Source organism: Centroberyx gerrardi, chromosome 4, assembly GCF_048128805.1.
Source record: "Centroberyx gerrardi isolate f3 chromosome 4, fCenGer3.hap1.cur.20231027, whole genome shotgun sequence".
Lineage (NCBI taxonomy): Eukaryota > Metazoa > Chordata > Actinopteri > Beryciformes > Berycidae > Centroberyx > Centroberyx gerrardi.
Genome location: NC_136000.1, coordinates 2,459,604 through 2,476,856, shown reverse-complemented (window position 1 = coordinate 2,476,856; position 17,253 = coordinate 2,459,604). Strand labels below are relative to the sequence as shown.

The 17,253-nt window shown below is 42.4% G+C and overlaps 1 protein-coding gene across 1 annotated transcript in view; it reads right to left on the bottom strand.

Moving 5' to 3' along the window:
* pot1 (protection of telomeres 1 homolog) overlaps nucleotides 1–16,985 on the bottom strand; it is a 72,002-nt gene extending 55,017 nt beyond the window's left edge. Inside the window, exons 1-3 of the mRNA XM_071915203.2 lie at nucleotides 16,956–16,985; nucleotides 1,862–2,007; nucleotides 1,254–1,326 (exon numbers count right to left, since the gene is read on the bottom strand). Of these exons, the coding sequence (XP_071771304.2) occupies nucleotides 1,254–1,326; nucleotides 1,862–1,993 (205 nt within the window). The 5' untranslated portion in view covers nucleotides 1,994–2,007; nucleotides 16,956–16,985. The remainder of the gene's footprint in view (nucleotides 1–1,253; nucleotides 1,327–1,861; nucleotides 2,008–16,955) is intronic.
* Nucleotides 16,986–17,253: the final 268 nt, after the last annotated feature.

Below are 17,253 nucleotides of genomic sequence, written 5' to 3'. Positions count from 1 at the left end.
GTGCCAGCCCGCTCCAGAGATGGGTATTAGAAACATTACATTACATTACATTACGTCATTTAGCAGACGCTTTTGTCCAAAGCGACTTACAGTAAGTGCATTTTGTCAACGGTAGTGAAACCAACTGTGCATCACAGTCTTCATCAGCTAAGACATTTAATAGGAATAAGTAGAATCAGAGTTAGTCACTTCTGAGTCACGTAGCGATGGAGGGGCGAGGCGATCTGCGGGAGTGGAGGAGTGGAGGAGCGGAGCGAACGAGGCGGAGTCTGGAACCTGACCAGTGACTGTAGATAGGGAGAGGCAGTCTGATGTTCTGCCCTGCAGGAGAGGACCGGTGTCTTAAATCTGATGTGAGCAGAGAGGGGGGGAAGCCAGTGAAGCGACCGGACGAGGGGAGTGATGTGAGAGAGAAAACAAGCTATCATTAGCTAAAAAAACTGTGATATTAGGGCTGCACGATTATGGCTAAAATGCTAATCACGATTATTTTGCTCGATATTGTGATCACGATTATTCATCCATTTTGTTTTATTGCACTTGAGCATTTTAAGTTAACCGAAATGCCTTCACATTCATAATGTATTTTATAAACCTATAAATAAAAAAACATTCAAATGTACAAATCTTTGTACCCGTGATTCCGGTGCATCGGGTCCGTTGTTTTTTTTCCGGGACCATCACCTTTGTAGCCTTTGGGCATTTGTATTCTAAGACACTTATTTTGTAAGAAGTCTATTTGGGTGTTTGTGGGCTTTTATTTTGAAGTTTCCCATAAGGACCCGCGGGAGAATTAGTGTAAATAAGGAAGTAGTACGTTTGCCTGTGTACTGCGTCTCTGGTTGGATATTAAAAAGGAAATATTTTACCCCGTAACCCGTGCTTCATTGTATACTACACTTGGATCCAAGCTAATGGAAGAGTTTATACGCGCTTTGAAAGGTCAGCGGCAAACTGGGTCAAAATTCAAGTAATTTGAGTTTTGATTATGTTGACTAATCATTGCAGCCCTACACCAGAGCAAGCTAAACCCAGCGTGAATAATCGCCCCCGGCCACAATCAATTAATTGTGGAAGCCAACATCGACATTGCGATTAATATACGATTAACTGTGCAGCCCTATGTGATATCATACTACTCAGCGGGCAGTTGCTTCGAATAAATCCTGGTAAAAAATACATTAGACATACACACACACACAGATACACATATTTGTATAGCACACACACACATTTTTTTCCTTCAATAATACCTTGAATCACGGTCTTCAGGATGAATTCGTCATTCTTTAAAGACACCAGCGGGCCTTTGTGAACCACCTTCCCCTGCCGGAATGACAGAAAAAGGCAGAACGTGAGGACAAATTGGGGAAGCATTTAGCCCTAATTGATTTTTCCTCTAAGATGTTCTGCTATACGACTCGTCTCTACGATACGTCAGTAAAGGCTCGTCAGCAGATCACATTGACATTAGAAAACTCTTTGCAGTTGATGAGCGCCTCAGGGAAATGAAGTGGGAGACAGAAGGTGGATTAGTCTGCTGCTTTGGTCATAAATTCCTGCAGTTTCCCAAACAAGAGGAAGCAAATACACTCAAGTACAAAAAAAAGGCTGCATGTGAATAGACGGCTACCTGGTGACAGGTAACTTAAAAGGGAATCAAGGAAAAAAGAGATGGGTGTTAGTGTCGCAACATAGTGAGAAAAATGGAAAAATACATGAAAGGTTTATTCTGCAACTCTATAAAAAAGAATGTTCATCAATCAATATTTCAAGAAGACAACGCAGCAATAAGATAACAGGGAATTGGAGCCTTGTGTTACAATAAAAAGCCTTTACGTATCTCCTGCCTCAAACACACCTTCACAGTTTTGTCGGAGCAGTCTGTGGCGGTGCTGATGAGCGAGATGGGAATCCTCGTCAGGTGAGTTGGTACCTGGGAGCCGGGACCGGGACCGGGACCGGCCCCGCCCGAAACCACATGGACAGGCATGACAGCAAGACGGCCTAGGAGAAATGAATAAGAAAAACAATGATATGAATTTCTGTCAAACAAATTGTACGGGAACTGAACACTTAGACTGTAAAATCATGCTTTACAAACCCAGACTGCTGTGTAAATCCAGAAATTAGATTATTACCCTTTAGGTTTAGGACAATATATCAAAATTCAATACATCGCAAACACAAAAATGTGTCAATCCGTATGTTGTGTCAGGAACATGAATGGTGATATCAGCTCCATGTTATTCTGCTGTAGTAATCACTAATGAGACTCTTGACCATCACAGTTTCACAAGCTCTCCATCCAAATTATATTATTGTCACTTTGTAATGACATTTTTAAATTGTTGTTTACATTCTAGCAGCCAATGGCATCGCTAGAAAGATTTGTGTCTCAGAAATAAACAGAATTCTGCACAGTCAGACTTTGTTGTCACTGAACTTTTATTGATCACATCCTGGTTGTATTGAATCCTGAACCTCATATCGCATATAGAATCGTATCAGGAAATAAGCAGATCATCCCGTCCTTATTACCAATACTTCCAAGTACAATCCTACAAATCACCATTTACACAAATTGTGTCTTTCAGCTGTGGAAACATACAATTGCATTTTAATCTCTCTGCAACTAGAAAAACGGAACTTGTTGGCTGCTTACCAATGCTTACAATATCGAATGACAACAATAACAGGAAGTGGATAAACATAGAAACTGACGTCTTCAAACTAATGCATCTATTTTGAATAAAATATTTTGGTTGACTCATCAGCAGTCGAAAAGAGGAAAGGAACAATGAGTCAAGGTGGAGGAGGAGGAACAGCAGGGGACGCAAACTGACAAATGTCAGAAAGATATCAAATAATCTGTAAATCTGTAAACTTATATATAAAATGAGAAATGAGGATGTAAATGCTGATTCGTAATAGTAACATGAGGTTTGTATTTGTAGAATTGTACAATCCCATTTCTGGATTTACGGAACAAAGTTTGGGTTTGCAAATCATGATTTTAACTTTGAAACATTTGCAAATGTTCAGTTCACGTACGGCTTGTTTGGACAGAAATGTATCGTATCTCCGTAGCGTTCAGGCATGTATCCGTCCTCGCTCCGGGACACTTTGACAGGACACACAGCTGCTGACGGACAAGCTGAGTGTTATGGAGATCCAACCTGTGAACTTTCAGTTTGGGGCCTCCCTGCCTGCCCTACAACACACGACTCGTTATCTGGATATAATCCGCGAGAGGCAACACGAGAGAAATGTGGACAGGACCACAGGCAGGTTAAAGTCTTTGAGGCATATCACAGAAAACCCAGGAAAGTGCTGGCCGTGTTCCCAGCAGGTGGCACGTTGCTTCCTGTCAGAGCTCGTTAGTTTGATATCGGGGAGATTTGACTGGCGAGTCCCAAACCGCTACCTTGTATGGCCAGGGATGGCAGAGTAGGAACAGCCTGGGAGGCAGACGAGCCAGTCACTCAACCATACAGTCAGCCGCTTAGTCAGGCAGAAAAAAAATCCCTCCAATTTAGCCCGGAGGGGAGGAGCCAGAGGCGCAAATTAGAGCGAGGATGAGTGATTCATTCATGAGCTCAAAACAGCTCTATGTTTAGGCACGACAACTGTTTTTCAGCTGCGACCAGCAGCTAGTAGGAGTCACTCTGGCAGTCAGTCAGTCAATTGGTCGCTTCCCAAAAATTTCCAAAAACCCCACCGCACAGAGAGCCGCAGGATACAGAGATACAACACCTAGAAGTTGGCAGCCACACTGGTGGGACAGCAGGCTTTCATGCGGGGTCTCGGGTTCAAATCTCAGTTTGGCAAATTATTCAAATAGAGTTTGACTTTTGAACCCAGCAAGCACAGTGTTTACATCACACAATGCTATTACGCTATATGACCCTGTCAATTTAAAACATTTTCCCACTATGATAAAGACCAAAATGAATCTTTTAGTTTGATAACTGATGTTTGAGTGATGTTGCACATAGTCCAGAACAGACCTAAGTAACAGATCACTGATTAGGCAGATTCATGAACATCCTTATTATCTAAACCAGTACAGGCCAACTTTAGGCTACCACTTGTCCCAATAAAGTAATCTACATCAATCTGGTCACAGTTTATCACCAATTACATGCGTGTTAAACCTTTTAACCCTTATTTACACAGGGAAAGTTTGATAAGTAAGCACTAAGTACTTTCTTTCTGAGCAGCGTCCTGCTTCACATCAATGCAGCTCCACATATTCCCACTGGGAGCTGCTCAGTTCACTCAATGCTAGTTTGGAAAGAGCAGGGGCCCAAAAAATGGCAGAGCAAACAAGAAAAAACAGGGGCAGGGCTTCCTTTCCCACACAGCGGCGTCACAACAGGGAATATCAGTGGGCTGGATATCCACCAGACTGCTCCCTGCAGCGGGACGGAGGCTGAACCAGCCAAACGTCAGCTGGGCCACCTGAGCCGACAGCTGCCCTCCTGCTCCTCAGAGCGTCACCGCGGCCCACAGCCGGCTGCTGAAGGGCCCTCATTAGCTAAGAGGCTAATTGAAGTTCATCCAAACAAAATGATTCATGGGGAAATTTATAGTCGAACAAGAGAGAGGATAGACGGCATAACCGATACCAGGTTATGGATTCACTAGGCCTGGGGCGATATCCCAAATCTAATATCATGATGCTGTCCCGCCAAAATATCACAATATACGATATTATAGCGGGGGTAAGTCAGGGATTTTTTATTTTTTTTTTGTATTTTAGTTTATTTCTTCTAAATTGCATCAAATATCAAGGCTATTAAATTTGATCTTATTATTCAAGCAAAAACAATGGGCATTTGGTGCAATTTGCTCATTCCTGCCATTTCCAGGAAAATGGGCCGATTGTGGAAAAAGCCTATCTACTAGCCTATCCTACCACTAGAAGATTATAGGTTTATAAGTTTAAATGTTAGCACTATTGTGATCTAAGCAACACATGGTGCCCAGGCTGGGTGGGTGGGGATATTCAATACAGCAGAAAATATCGCAAAATTCAATAATATCAAATATCAGCCCAAACCACCACACGAAAATTATACCAGGGGATGGCTGCTGACCAGAAATGGTGGCCGGATGGCTTCATGTTTCCAGAGAACAAAATTGTACAGGCTTCCTCAAAACAGCCAGTGTGTGCTGCTGAAGTGCCGTTGAGCAAGGCACAGTGCCTCTACCTGCTCTCTGTCAGTCACATCAGCTAACGGCCTTATCAGCGCTGAATTAGCTATTCCAACATACTGCCAATGTTTTACTTCAAGTCATGATTGACGGCTGTCATCACCATTTATACGACTAACAACACTCTATACAGTATAACAATAATCACCTGTATGCCATTAAATTGCGTACTGAATTCATGAGCAACAATCCTCTTGATCGTTCATATAGGTGGCTCTCTCCTGTCATCCACCTTGATGCCGAACCAAACTCTCAGCACAGCACGCATATTTATTTTTGCTTTACGATCTCCAATTTTCCCTAAGTGTGCTTTTTAATCATGGACCACAATGGTCTCAAGTGTATTGTTAAAAACCTATACAGCTCAGCGTTGGCTGCAACCGGGACGCTCATTTTCTAGAACATAAAACCGCCAGCTGCCAGCGGCTTATACTCATGCAGCGGTGCAAATAATGAATAAATGAAGAAATAAAAACACACAGCACGTCAGGTGATTTCCTGGGGACTTTTATCAGGTCAGAAGCAGCTTGTGAGCGCTGAGCGGTGGGAGTGTGTCGAGGGAGTGAAGCTCTGCGGCGCTGGAGACGAGGCCGCCCATCTCAAAGAGCCCAATTTAAAAACTATTTAAAGTGATGCTGAACTTTGCTAGGATCTTGAGTTGTGTCTCTTCCTCCATGATAAAACCCCAAAATCGGCGATTCTCTGTGATCTGTTGCTCCGGTAGAGGAGACTGGAGAATTGTGTTTTTTTTCTCTCTCCATTCACTGCCATTGTCTGGAGGAACAGTCTGAAAATCACTTCTAGCAAATAAAGGAACGCGTGTTGTGTTTAAGTGAATCTCTTTCTTTATATTTCTTAAACTGTTCAGTGTAACACCTAAATCCAGTCGGAGGAAACTTATGCCGATGGAACGAAGAAAATAATGTTTACCAATAAATGTAAATAGCCGAAAAAAGGTGGGAGACAGGACTTTGACAAAGCAGATTCTGCCAATATATAAAAAACGAGTCTCTCACTTGTCTTACTCTACTCATTGAGTTTGCATGCAGACGGGAAGTTTCCTTTGCAGTGGGAATCCTTAGAGAAATCTTCCTAGAGGGCAGCGCATGTCGAACTTCAATTCACTGAGCCAGGTTCTACTAGCAACTAGGGCTGGGTATCGTTTAAAAAATTACGATACCAGTACCAATACCAGTACCCTTAAAGTGATACCGATACCAATAGAGTACTTCATTCGATACCTTTTTTTTTACGTTTTGGTGGCATCTCGGCACGCTGAACTGCCAACTCCGTCACACACACCGCACTCGACTTCACCACCACAGACTGTATGGGTTGTAGCTGCTGCGGTAGTGGGCCAATCACACGTCGCATTAAATCGAAGAATGCTTGCGGTGATTGGCTGCGAGCAAAACCATACAAATAGTCATTTTTTTCTAGATCTGTGTACAAAAAGTATCGAATGCAGGTATCGTTTGACTGGAGAAGTTTCGATACTACTTGGTACTGGATTATTTCGGTCGATACCTTAAAGGTATTGAGTACCGATACTCAGCCCTACTAGCAACTGATAAGGAGAACCTGACACTGGCTTCATCAGGGGGTTCCCCAACGCCGGCTGCCGGCTATTTAGCCGTCTACCCACCTCTGTCTGGCCGGCTACTTTTATAACTGAATGTCACTAAGGCTGCGTACACACTGCCAGAATTTGGTAGTGACAACCGAATTGAGTGAATGCACATATGTATGGTACACACTGGAGCAGACCGGAGTAACATTACTGTGTATGTACTGTGTATGTACGGGAGTCACTCCACTCCTATGATCTTGCGATGGCTGTAAATAATGTCTGTAACCATAGTAACGTTTACTTCAGCTCAATATGGCGGCTACCATTGCCTGTATTTTCGGTTTACTTGACACCAGTAACCAGAGGTGTCAATGTATCCATAAGGTCTTAATAAACCGCCACTGACAGCGGCGTCACATTCTCTTTTTTCACCGCATGGACTTTATAGTTTTAACCGCAACATTTGCGCCGAAGACCGCAGAACTGGTAGGAACAACCGCAATGTTGAGGAAACACACTGGATAGAAAATTTGAGAATGTCTCACAACACTTACCTCTGTTTCTTTCAAATTAACGATGGTAATGTTACGTAACGTGTTTCACCTTACGTCACATAACAAAAAGTTGTCCAGTCCGGTTCTGCTACACCCTGCTCGGACTAACCGAAACCGCTCTCACATTCAGTGTCAATACCTGATTTTTTTCAGGTAGTGAGTTCGGTTGTAGAATCGGTTGTCACTCTCCTTAATAACTGAACTGTGAGTGAACTTAAGCGCTCCAATGAGGAGTGACAACCCTGTTTATCTGCAGTGAGTATGTAGCCTTTTCTGGAGTTTGGGGGGTCTAAAGAGGCTATTGACTGAACAACATCATGTTAATCTGCGCGAGCCATTCTGGTCCTTGATTTTGATGTTGCCACCCAACTTTAACCAATCCTGACAAGTCCCACTTGCACACTGACTCCATTTTGCCAATGTTCAAAATAGAAATGGGAGAAGTAAAGGGAGGAACAGGGAAAGATCACAGCTTCTGTTTTCGGAGGGTTTGTTAAAGCCCCAGTATGCAGGTGTTATGATCATGTAAAATTGGGGCATTTCCTCATTATTTAAACTGATTTATGTTTCCATAATTATTGGATCTCAGTTCTGTGAGTGCAGTAGTACTCAGGAGAGAGATCCAATATTGCTCTGAAAAGACTAAAATATGAATTTTGTTCTTATATTTATTACTATTTGTTATAATATTTTTGTTTTAGCCTACTTATTTCCTACAATTAAAAATTGCATTTCTGCACTGACTCAAGAAAGTACATTAAACATTCACAATTAATAAAGATTATCCATTTATTTTTCAATTGAGCACTGAGCCTTTAATAAAAATGTTTATTCATGTTATTTTAATTGTCACGCTTTCATAAACATATTCAAGGTTTGGTAATAAGTGGCATCACCGGAAAAATGTATCTTACCGCCACAAACATCCCTTAGCCAGTTACTTTTCCCATCTGGCTGGCTAATCAAAAATTTGGGGAACCCCCTGCTTCATAATATAACCTAACCATGACTGCTGTGCACTGAGTGTGTAACAGAGTGACTTGTGGAGACAAGACTCCGATTTTAAAGGGAAAATCCACCCTAAAACAAGAGTCTGATTGCAGGAAAATGTTTCAGCGATCTAAGGGTGCAATCACACCTATAGTTTGTTTTCTTTCCTTTTTCACACTGCCTTATTACAAACAGACCAAGAGTTGTAAACAAAGGTCACATGGACCGACAGGTAACTCAGTCATGCACCTGAGTTTGAATGGTATCGTTCTCACCTGTCCAAACGAACCAAAGTAAACGAGTAAACGCTCTAGGGTTTGGATGAATAAAACCAAACAGGCTAGGTGTGAACGCGTCCTAAAACAAACGTCAGGTTTTGGTGTCAGTCCCTCAGAATCAAAGAGCGAGGGCTTCTTTCTAGAGCCGCCATTTTGTACCAAGAGACGTTCAACAATCATACAGGGAGAAATCCATCGTAGAAGAGGAGAGAGACCAGTTTCTCCACCACAGGAGCAGGAGAGAGACCAGAATGCAATGCAGCATCAAGACAGGTTTGGGGTTTGAATAAGGGTTAGGGTTAAGGGGGGAGACTCAATTTTTCTCTACTGGAAAAACTCTCGCTGCTCTGGTCTAAATGCTGTTTCAGAGGCTTTTCAACCTGACAAGAAGAAAATTCTGGGGGAAACACTGAATCCTTGTAAATGAGGCATGAAATTGGCCAAATTTAAAGATACCAAATATTGGAACAAAATATCAGCCATTCAATAAGAAATATACTGTATGTATCAGCACTGGCTTTCAGAAAACCATATCAGTCGAACCCTAAAAGTTGCCTCTTGCAAAGTTAGCTCCAGGGCGCAGGATGAAATAAATATTACCCTGGTGTATCTTCCCTTGTTTGTAGAAGCAGATTTTTTTGGACAAGCTTTTCAAAATTAAACGACCTAACTGGTGCTGACTGTGGCCCCGAGTGGCCAGTTTCACTGGTTTAACGGTGGTGGTTAGAGGTTTAATGAGCTCCTATGCACATATGAAAAATGTATTAAACTAAATTGAAATATCCCTTTATGGTTGTAAGCCACTCAGGGCCAAAGCTGTCAGATGAGTTGACAAAAATGATACTAAGCCTTTTTTATAGTGCAAAAAATGACACAAACCATGTAAAGAAGATATAAAAACTGGGAAACACATTCAAAAAGTAATTAATAAAATAAATGAAACCATAAGAAACAACCCAAGGTTAAAAAGTGGGCAAAGCCATTCCACCAGGTCAAAAATATGACATAAAGATCCATCTATAAAAGTGTGTCGTTAGAATTTATTTAAAGCAATATTCCACTTAGTGTTAACATGGGGGTTATTTGGCTCTTGACCGCCATGAAAACCAGAATATAATCTACTCACCAAGATCAGATGCAGCTGGACCAGTTTGTAGCGTTCAGATTTTTACTTCCCATTCATTTGAATGAAAACTGACATTGAACACGTTGGAGAACAGATTCAACAACAGATCTGCTGCTGTGATTTCCAGCTGACTGTTGGTCCGACGCTTTAGAACAGAATTTCACCAAATAGCTTTTTTATTGATAGAAGAGAACATAGCGGAGGGATAGACCTACCGTTTGGAGAGACAGGCCTAGTTCTTGTTTGGGAGACCGGATCTACTTTTATTTTTAAACACTAATTTTATTGTAAACCAAGAATACAAATGCAAAATGATAACAGACTCAGGATGCTTTGTTGTCTTAACAGCAGGATCTGTTGTTGAATCTGTTCACCAACGTATTCAATGTCAGTTTTCATTCAAATGAATGGGAAGCTAAAATCTGAACGCTACAAACTCGTCCAGCTGCATCTGATCTTGGTGATTAGATTAGATTCTGGTTTTCATGGCGGTCAAGTGCCAAACAACCCCCATGCTAAAACTAAGTGGAATATTGCTTTAAGAGATGACACTGAATTAGCAAACCCAAACTCCTCAGCAGGACGATCCAGTTTAGGAGCCTTGATGGCAGAAGCACAGTCATCTTTAGTCTGATACAAACGACTGCTTATTAGACCTCTTTGAACAGGAAAATATTGGTATGACCAAATTATCAATAACAAATAATCACTTCAACAAACAAATCAAAATGGAAAAAAGATTTCCTTTGCTTCATGTAATTGCTGCACCATATCAGTGTAAGCTGGCATGTTCAACATTGTCGTTCCCGTGTTGCTGTTTTTGTTCCTCTCACGTACCGAGACCTTCGCAAATCGGCTTGATGTCAGAAATCAAGCAAGGTAGCGTCTCAGAAGATGTAAATAATCTGCCGTGCCGAACCTCTTCGCTGTGGCAGAGGATCGTCGGGTCGGGATTGAGACGAGGAGGCGGAGGAGGGGGAAAATAAAGAGTGACGACTGTACTGAGACGCTGCCTCGCCTCGCGGGGCCTCGCTGACAAACAGCCGCTGTGTGTCAAACACAAACTGTCCTCACCGTTCACCCGCCGGCGCCTTCGCCAAGCCCGAAATCTCACTTGCCTCACATTTGCATAATCTTTGTCTCTTTCTCTTTTTGTGGGGAGGGAAGGGAGAAAGACGCTAAACAAAAAAAAACTAGAAATAACCTCCTCGCGGTTGTATGCCTCCGCCAATAAATTTGTTTTATCATTGCAAGGACAGTCTTTATTTATTGAACATATATAATTCATGTGATTATTAGGTCAACTTAAAGGATTTTGGTGTCTGCAAAAGTAAGTGACAGCACTTCCACCGTTTTTGTAGAATGACCCAAGATCGTTTTCTCAGCTACAGTGGTAAGCAAAACATTACGATGTCACAGTGAAGTTGACCTTTGAACTTTTGGATATAAAATGTCATCACTTCATCATTTTATCCTATTTTATCCTAAATTTTGTCATAATTAGCGTATGAATTCTTGAGTTATGGCCAAAAACATCTTTTGTGAGGTCACAGTGACCTTGACCTTTGACCACCAAATTCTAATCAGTTCATCCTTGAGTCCAAGTGGACGTTTGTGCCAGATGTAATGAAATTCCCTCCAAGCGTTCCTGAGATATCGCGTTTATGAGAATGGGACGGACGTGAGGTCACAGTGACCTTTGACCTTTGACCACCAAAATCTAATCAGTTCATCCTTGAGTCCAAGTGGACGTTTGTGCCAAATTTGAAGAAATTCCCTCAAGGCGTTCCTGAGATATCGCGTTCACGAGAATGGGACGGACGGACGGACGTACGTACGGACGGACAACCTGAAAACATAATGCCTCCGGCCACAGCTGTCGCCGGCGCGGAGGCATAAAAAAACATCTCCCAAAAATAGGCCTTGAAAAAGACTTGTCCCAATGTAACCACATCCATAGCCGGAGGGAGCGTGCTCTGTGTTCTCTGTGTCTCCAGTGTGCGTGAGGAATTACAGCCTGACAGAGATGCTGCTGCTGCTGTGTTCAGTTTATATAAGGCCTTGCCGGGTCAAGGTGAAAGGTGCTTCGGGTTAAAGTATACACCAAACAGCAGATGTTACGCTAACAAGCCATTTCACAGAAAATATGAAAAATAACAAATTCAACTCTGTGTATTTGGTCTAGATCTGCTTTGAAACTGAGATTCACAAGCGGACTCCTCTGCTAACATTGACTATGTTTACATGCATACCAATAATTCAGTTATAATGCGATTGAGGCAGTAATGCGAGTAAGGTAGAGCACATGTAAACACCATACTGATTATGTTAATGCCATTATGCTCACAGTCGGAGTAACCACAATCGCAGTAAGATATGTGAAGTCTGTGTGTCCATCATAGCCAGAGTCTGTCACATCCTACAGGAAATAAGAAATGCACAGCTAACCTACAGCTGAGGACCGGAGGGAAGACACGCCAGTCCGGTGGGAAATGACAACTGGACAACCTGCCCGTCAAATGTGTCAGAAAATGCATGTTTGTTTTTACAGCCGATTGAACCGAGCGCGTCCCTGGCTCCTCATGCCTCGGCTCCATAGACTCTCATTCTCAGTCTCTCTCTGATGCTCTCCACCAGCCTGCTAGTTTGTTTTTAGCACTCACTTTCTTGCTAGCGGCATCCTGGCAGAAAACACCAAGCCTGACGAGGAGATCACTTCTCCTCCTGACTCCTCCTCCAAGCCGTGTTGGGAAGATATTTGGATTCCCCTCAGTGAAAGCCGAGAATCAGCAGAACACCAACTCAGATCTTTCAAGAATAACGCAAAGACCACATGCTGTGAAACTCCAAATAATCTCCGTTTAGAGCGCTTTGTCCGTTCCTTGTGTCCTGCTTTCATGTGTCAGTACTATGCAAATTTGACTGTCAGTCGGGTCACAGTCACATTTGATTGTTAGGGGCAACTGACAGCCCTACTAGACACCAGACACATGCAGGTCATTTTGCCTGTGGCTGGTACATTCGTCTGCTCTGGCAGCTCTTTGGCAGGTAGCCAGCCATCGTTTGGAGGTTCCTCTCTATTCCAAATCAATTTGTCTGGTTAAAAAAAAGTGAAAGTGGCTGGTGATCTTTGTATTTTCCTACTTGCCACAGTTTTCTGCCCTGATGCCAAAGCCAGATTAAAGTCCAGCCTCCTCACACCCTTATCCACCTGTACACAGGGGGGTTAGCAGGGGTCATACATTGTGTGATTCATCCCACAGTATGTGCTTTCCACTTCAAAAGCAGGGAGCACTGAACTTTTAACTTTCACAGGCAGGCAGAAAGAGGATGAGTAACCTCCTCAGTGCCCAAGCTAATAAATATTCCTGTGCGCCTCCACTGGGTCCTCGAAATAGGAGCCTCTGGTGCGCATCAGAGAGGAAAATACACGAGTTGAATAGATTGCCCAGCCATGCGGGCGGATCTAGACAGGAGGGAACTGTGTGGACAAAGAGAGACAGGAAAATATAAGTGGCTAATTAATTCCATAAGGCGCCTCTTCACACAGTGATAATTCATTCTATCATTACGCTACCCTGGGCCTCCGCCATTACTCTCTGAGATCCATGGTACGACTCTAGCTGCATCTTAAAGCCTCATTCGTTTCAGATTCTGGCATGATTGCTCCAGCCTGGGCAATTTAGCCAAACAAATCTCAGTGGGATGACATCGCGCAGATTAAAGTAGACGAGAGATTTTGTAAGGAACATTAGGTTAGGTTAGCACAATGACAGAGTCAATTTGAGCTAAGTATAAAAATGGCTCATGGTTGATATAAGGCCCAGCCATGACTATCTCGAAGCCTGTGGCTGTATATGGTGTTTGGTGTTGGTCTGTACTGGCAAGCATAGTCTCATACAGATACGCTGGCGCTTTCTAGGTGATGGGGGGGTGGAGGTAAGGGGGAGGGGTGGAGGGGGGCGCATGATTGTAGTGACTGCGTTGCCTTTAAAACCTCCACCTGTTAACACAAAGCTCTGTGGCAGCTCAGTGTTGCTGCTGCTTCCTGGTCTGTGGATGTTCAGCCAGCAGCCTCCAGCTGCTTGATGCTGGATTGACTTCTACCGTACCGCCTGGAGTACGAGCGCACACTGGATTTCCCTTCTGCAGGCTCTGAACACTGCCGACCGTAACTCACCTAAACACTGAGCATAGTGAAAAGTGGATAAAGAAACGAACACACGCCCGACTGTTAAAGAGGAGCTGCTCTTCAGTTAATAAAGCAAAGGATAGAAAATACTTTTTGTGAGAGAGAACATCACGTCAAACTGCATGCAGAGATCTGGTAGTTTGATGTTGCCTTGCTTATCAGCAAACATACCTTGTAGAACATGACTAGACCCATTTCTGAATCGTTAAAGCCTCATCTTTTATTCGTGCATCTGATCGACCAAGCAGCACTTCAACAAAATGTTAGCATTTAAAATTGATTTGTACCGTTTTCTACCACCCTCACAATCTATCTGGGTGGAAAAACATGAAGGAATAACTGGCAAATCAGCTTTAAAATGGCAAACATTAGGGCTGAGGCACTTACTGCATTTTTTTTACATTTGAGGCTTTTAGCTGATGCTCTTATTCTTACAATGGCTATGTTTACATGCACACCATTAATCCAATTATAATGCGATTAAGGCAGTAATGTGAGTAAGGTAGAGCACATGTAAACAAACATCATACTCTGATTATGTTAATGTGATTCTGCTCAGTCGGAGTAAGCAGAATCACAGTAAGATATGTGGAGTACTGTGATTTTAATCGCATTATAAAGGCCTTAATTGCATTTCTTCCACTCTGACCAAGTTGCGCATGAACCAAAGAGGACGTCACACATTGCTCCCTATCTGCATCCAGAGACGCCGCGTTGAGCGAGGTGGCAAGGCCAACTCCACAGCTGATGCCTGTGAGGCGTCTGCTCCTTTCCAAAAGACTCCCAGAAGTGTCAAGAGGACGGCATTTTGCAACTGGAATAGGCCGATAAAAACGGCAGCAACAGATATGAAATGGGAGAACAGCAGAGTGTCGCTTGTTGTGGCAGAATTTGCTGATGGCGGGACAACAGAAGTATAAAGTGGCGGGACGGATTTAGAAACTACCCACAATTCTGCAAATAATCAAATAACCACAAGTAGCATGTAAACAGGATTTAAAGGAATTGCTGAGTCATGTAAACATCTTAATCAGAATAATACCTTACTCTGATTGGGCATAATCACATTATTAGTGTGCATGTAAACGTAGTCAATGAGGTCAACAGCAGAATCGGTTTCTATTCCTAGATCACCATCATTATAAGCAACTGAAAGTAAGGAGGTCAAGGGTCAGAGGTCACAGGGAGCTGACAATAGATGTAACAGAATATTCCTGTAGCCCTAGAATGATTATGTAAGACAGAGAAGTGCAAGGAAAATAACAAATGTCAAGCACAAGTAAACTTTCAAAATCTGTGGCAGCGCTGAATTATTTCCTGTAATACATCCTGCAATACATCAGGTGTACACAGATGTGAGTGCAGATCTCAGAGGGAGTTTCCACTGATACCTCTCTTATTATTCACTAAAGTAATAATCTCTGCAGTTTCCTCCTGGGGCCTCTTGTAATGTCCCAAATAATTCTGAAGGTAGTTATTTCCAGAGCTCTGAGTCTCTGAAGCAGCTATAAAACAACCATGTAGTCACACTGAGGTGGTTTGGAGCCTTGAAATCCATAGGACACTATGGCTGGACCCTTCACCTCCTTACCATTGGGTGACTACAATGCTGGTGGATACAAGCATCAGCTAAATGCCTAAATGAAAGATGTAAATATGGATGATTTCAGTGGTTTTCATTTTCACCGTTCAAGATACCAAACTATAATACCAGACTCATAAGAACTTGCTGAACAGTGGCTCTTATGAAGGTCTTATGGATAACTGTAGGAATTATCAACTTATGACTAGTACCTAAGATATTTAATAATATTCCATAAACACAAGCAAACTACATTAGATTCTTAATTTGGTTTTGTTAGTTGTGGCCATTGCCATGCCCATGGCAAAATATTATAAGAATAAACAAGAAGAATTTGACGTCAAAACACAAAATTAAATTAACCAAGGCATCTGAAGTTACAGCCATAAGTTGGACAGCTGTGTCTACAGTAAACTGTATAGTTATCTATGTGTACCATGTCCACCAGGCATTATGTCATTTAACTGAGCGCAGTTCAAGAAGGGGAATTACATTAATTATCAGGTAAGATGAATAGTGACACTCTCAAAGTGACTACAGTTTGTTGCCCCCCACAATATCAAAGTTTTCAGCTCTATTAGGTGCCTGATTTATCTGCTACACCTAGATATAGCATGTTAACAGTTAGCCAGCTAAAGAGGCTAGCTAGCCAACAATTTATCTCGCCTCTAGTTTAGCATGAACTTGCTATCGTCTTAGTAATCGCTTATGGACTGGCATACACAGTAATGTATTTGCTATATTACGTTAAAGTAAGCTAACGTTAGGTAGTTGAGCTAACCGTACGAGTGCGTAGCTAGCCAGATAAAGTTCTGTTCTCTCGTGTATGAAGAGACAGACAAGCCAAACTCTATGCCAAAATCTGGCAGTTTAAAGTGTCCTTGCTTGTCTACAAACATACATAGATGGTTGAATATAACCTCAGATCTTTAACGAACCATTAGGCTCTTCTGGAAAATTCGGCACACATGCAACACACCAAGCAGCACTTAATTTTAATGAAATATCAACTTTGTGCTCGGTACCGCCCACCACGGTCGGCGTATTTTTGGTGAAATAATATTGTGTGCAAACCAATTATTAAAGACAACATTTTATTGAAATAAGTGCTGCGTGGTGTTTTTGATGTACGCCGAATTGAACAGTGGATCCCATTGACTCGAAAAATGTCTTAACCCATGTTATACGAGATGTGTACTGGCGATAAGCAAGGCAACATTAAACTGCGAGATTTTTTAATGGGGTTTGGCGTAACAGTATCTCCATAAGAAAATGAAGCGTATCTGGGCTAACCCAATGTCAAGTAGTCACTCAACAAGCTTCTTGCAACTGGCACCACATTTCACATTCAGTTAGTGAGAGGACCTCCATTTGTATCGTTACCAGTCACAATTTGAAAGTAAATACGACATTACATACTGGAAATGAAGCAAGAAAACTTACTGCTGTCTGTACGAACTTGGTTTGTTTTCCCTCGCTTGGTTTCGAACTGACAGGGTAGCTGTTATGTCGCGCATGCGTGTTAGGGAACCCTATAATACTACTGCTACTCCTGCTACTGCTACTACTACTACTGCTGCTGCTACTACTACTGATGATAACGCTGCTGCTGCTACTACTACTACTACTAATAATAATAATAATAATAACATTGGCTAAAAAGTGCTTACAAGAGGACATAAAACAAGAATACACACACACACACACACACACCACTCCTCTGGTCCTGATGAGACTGCTG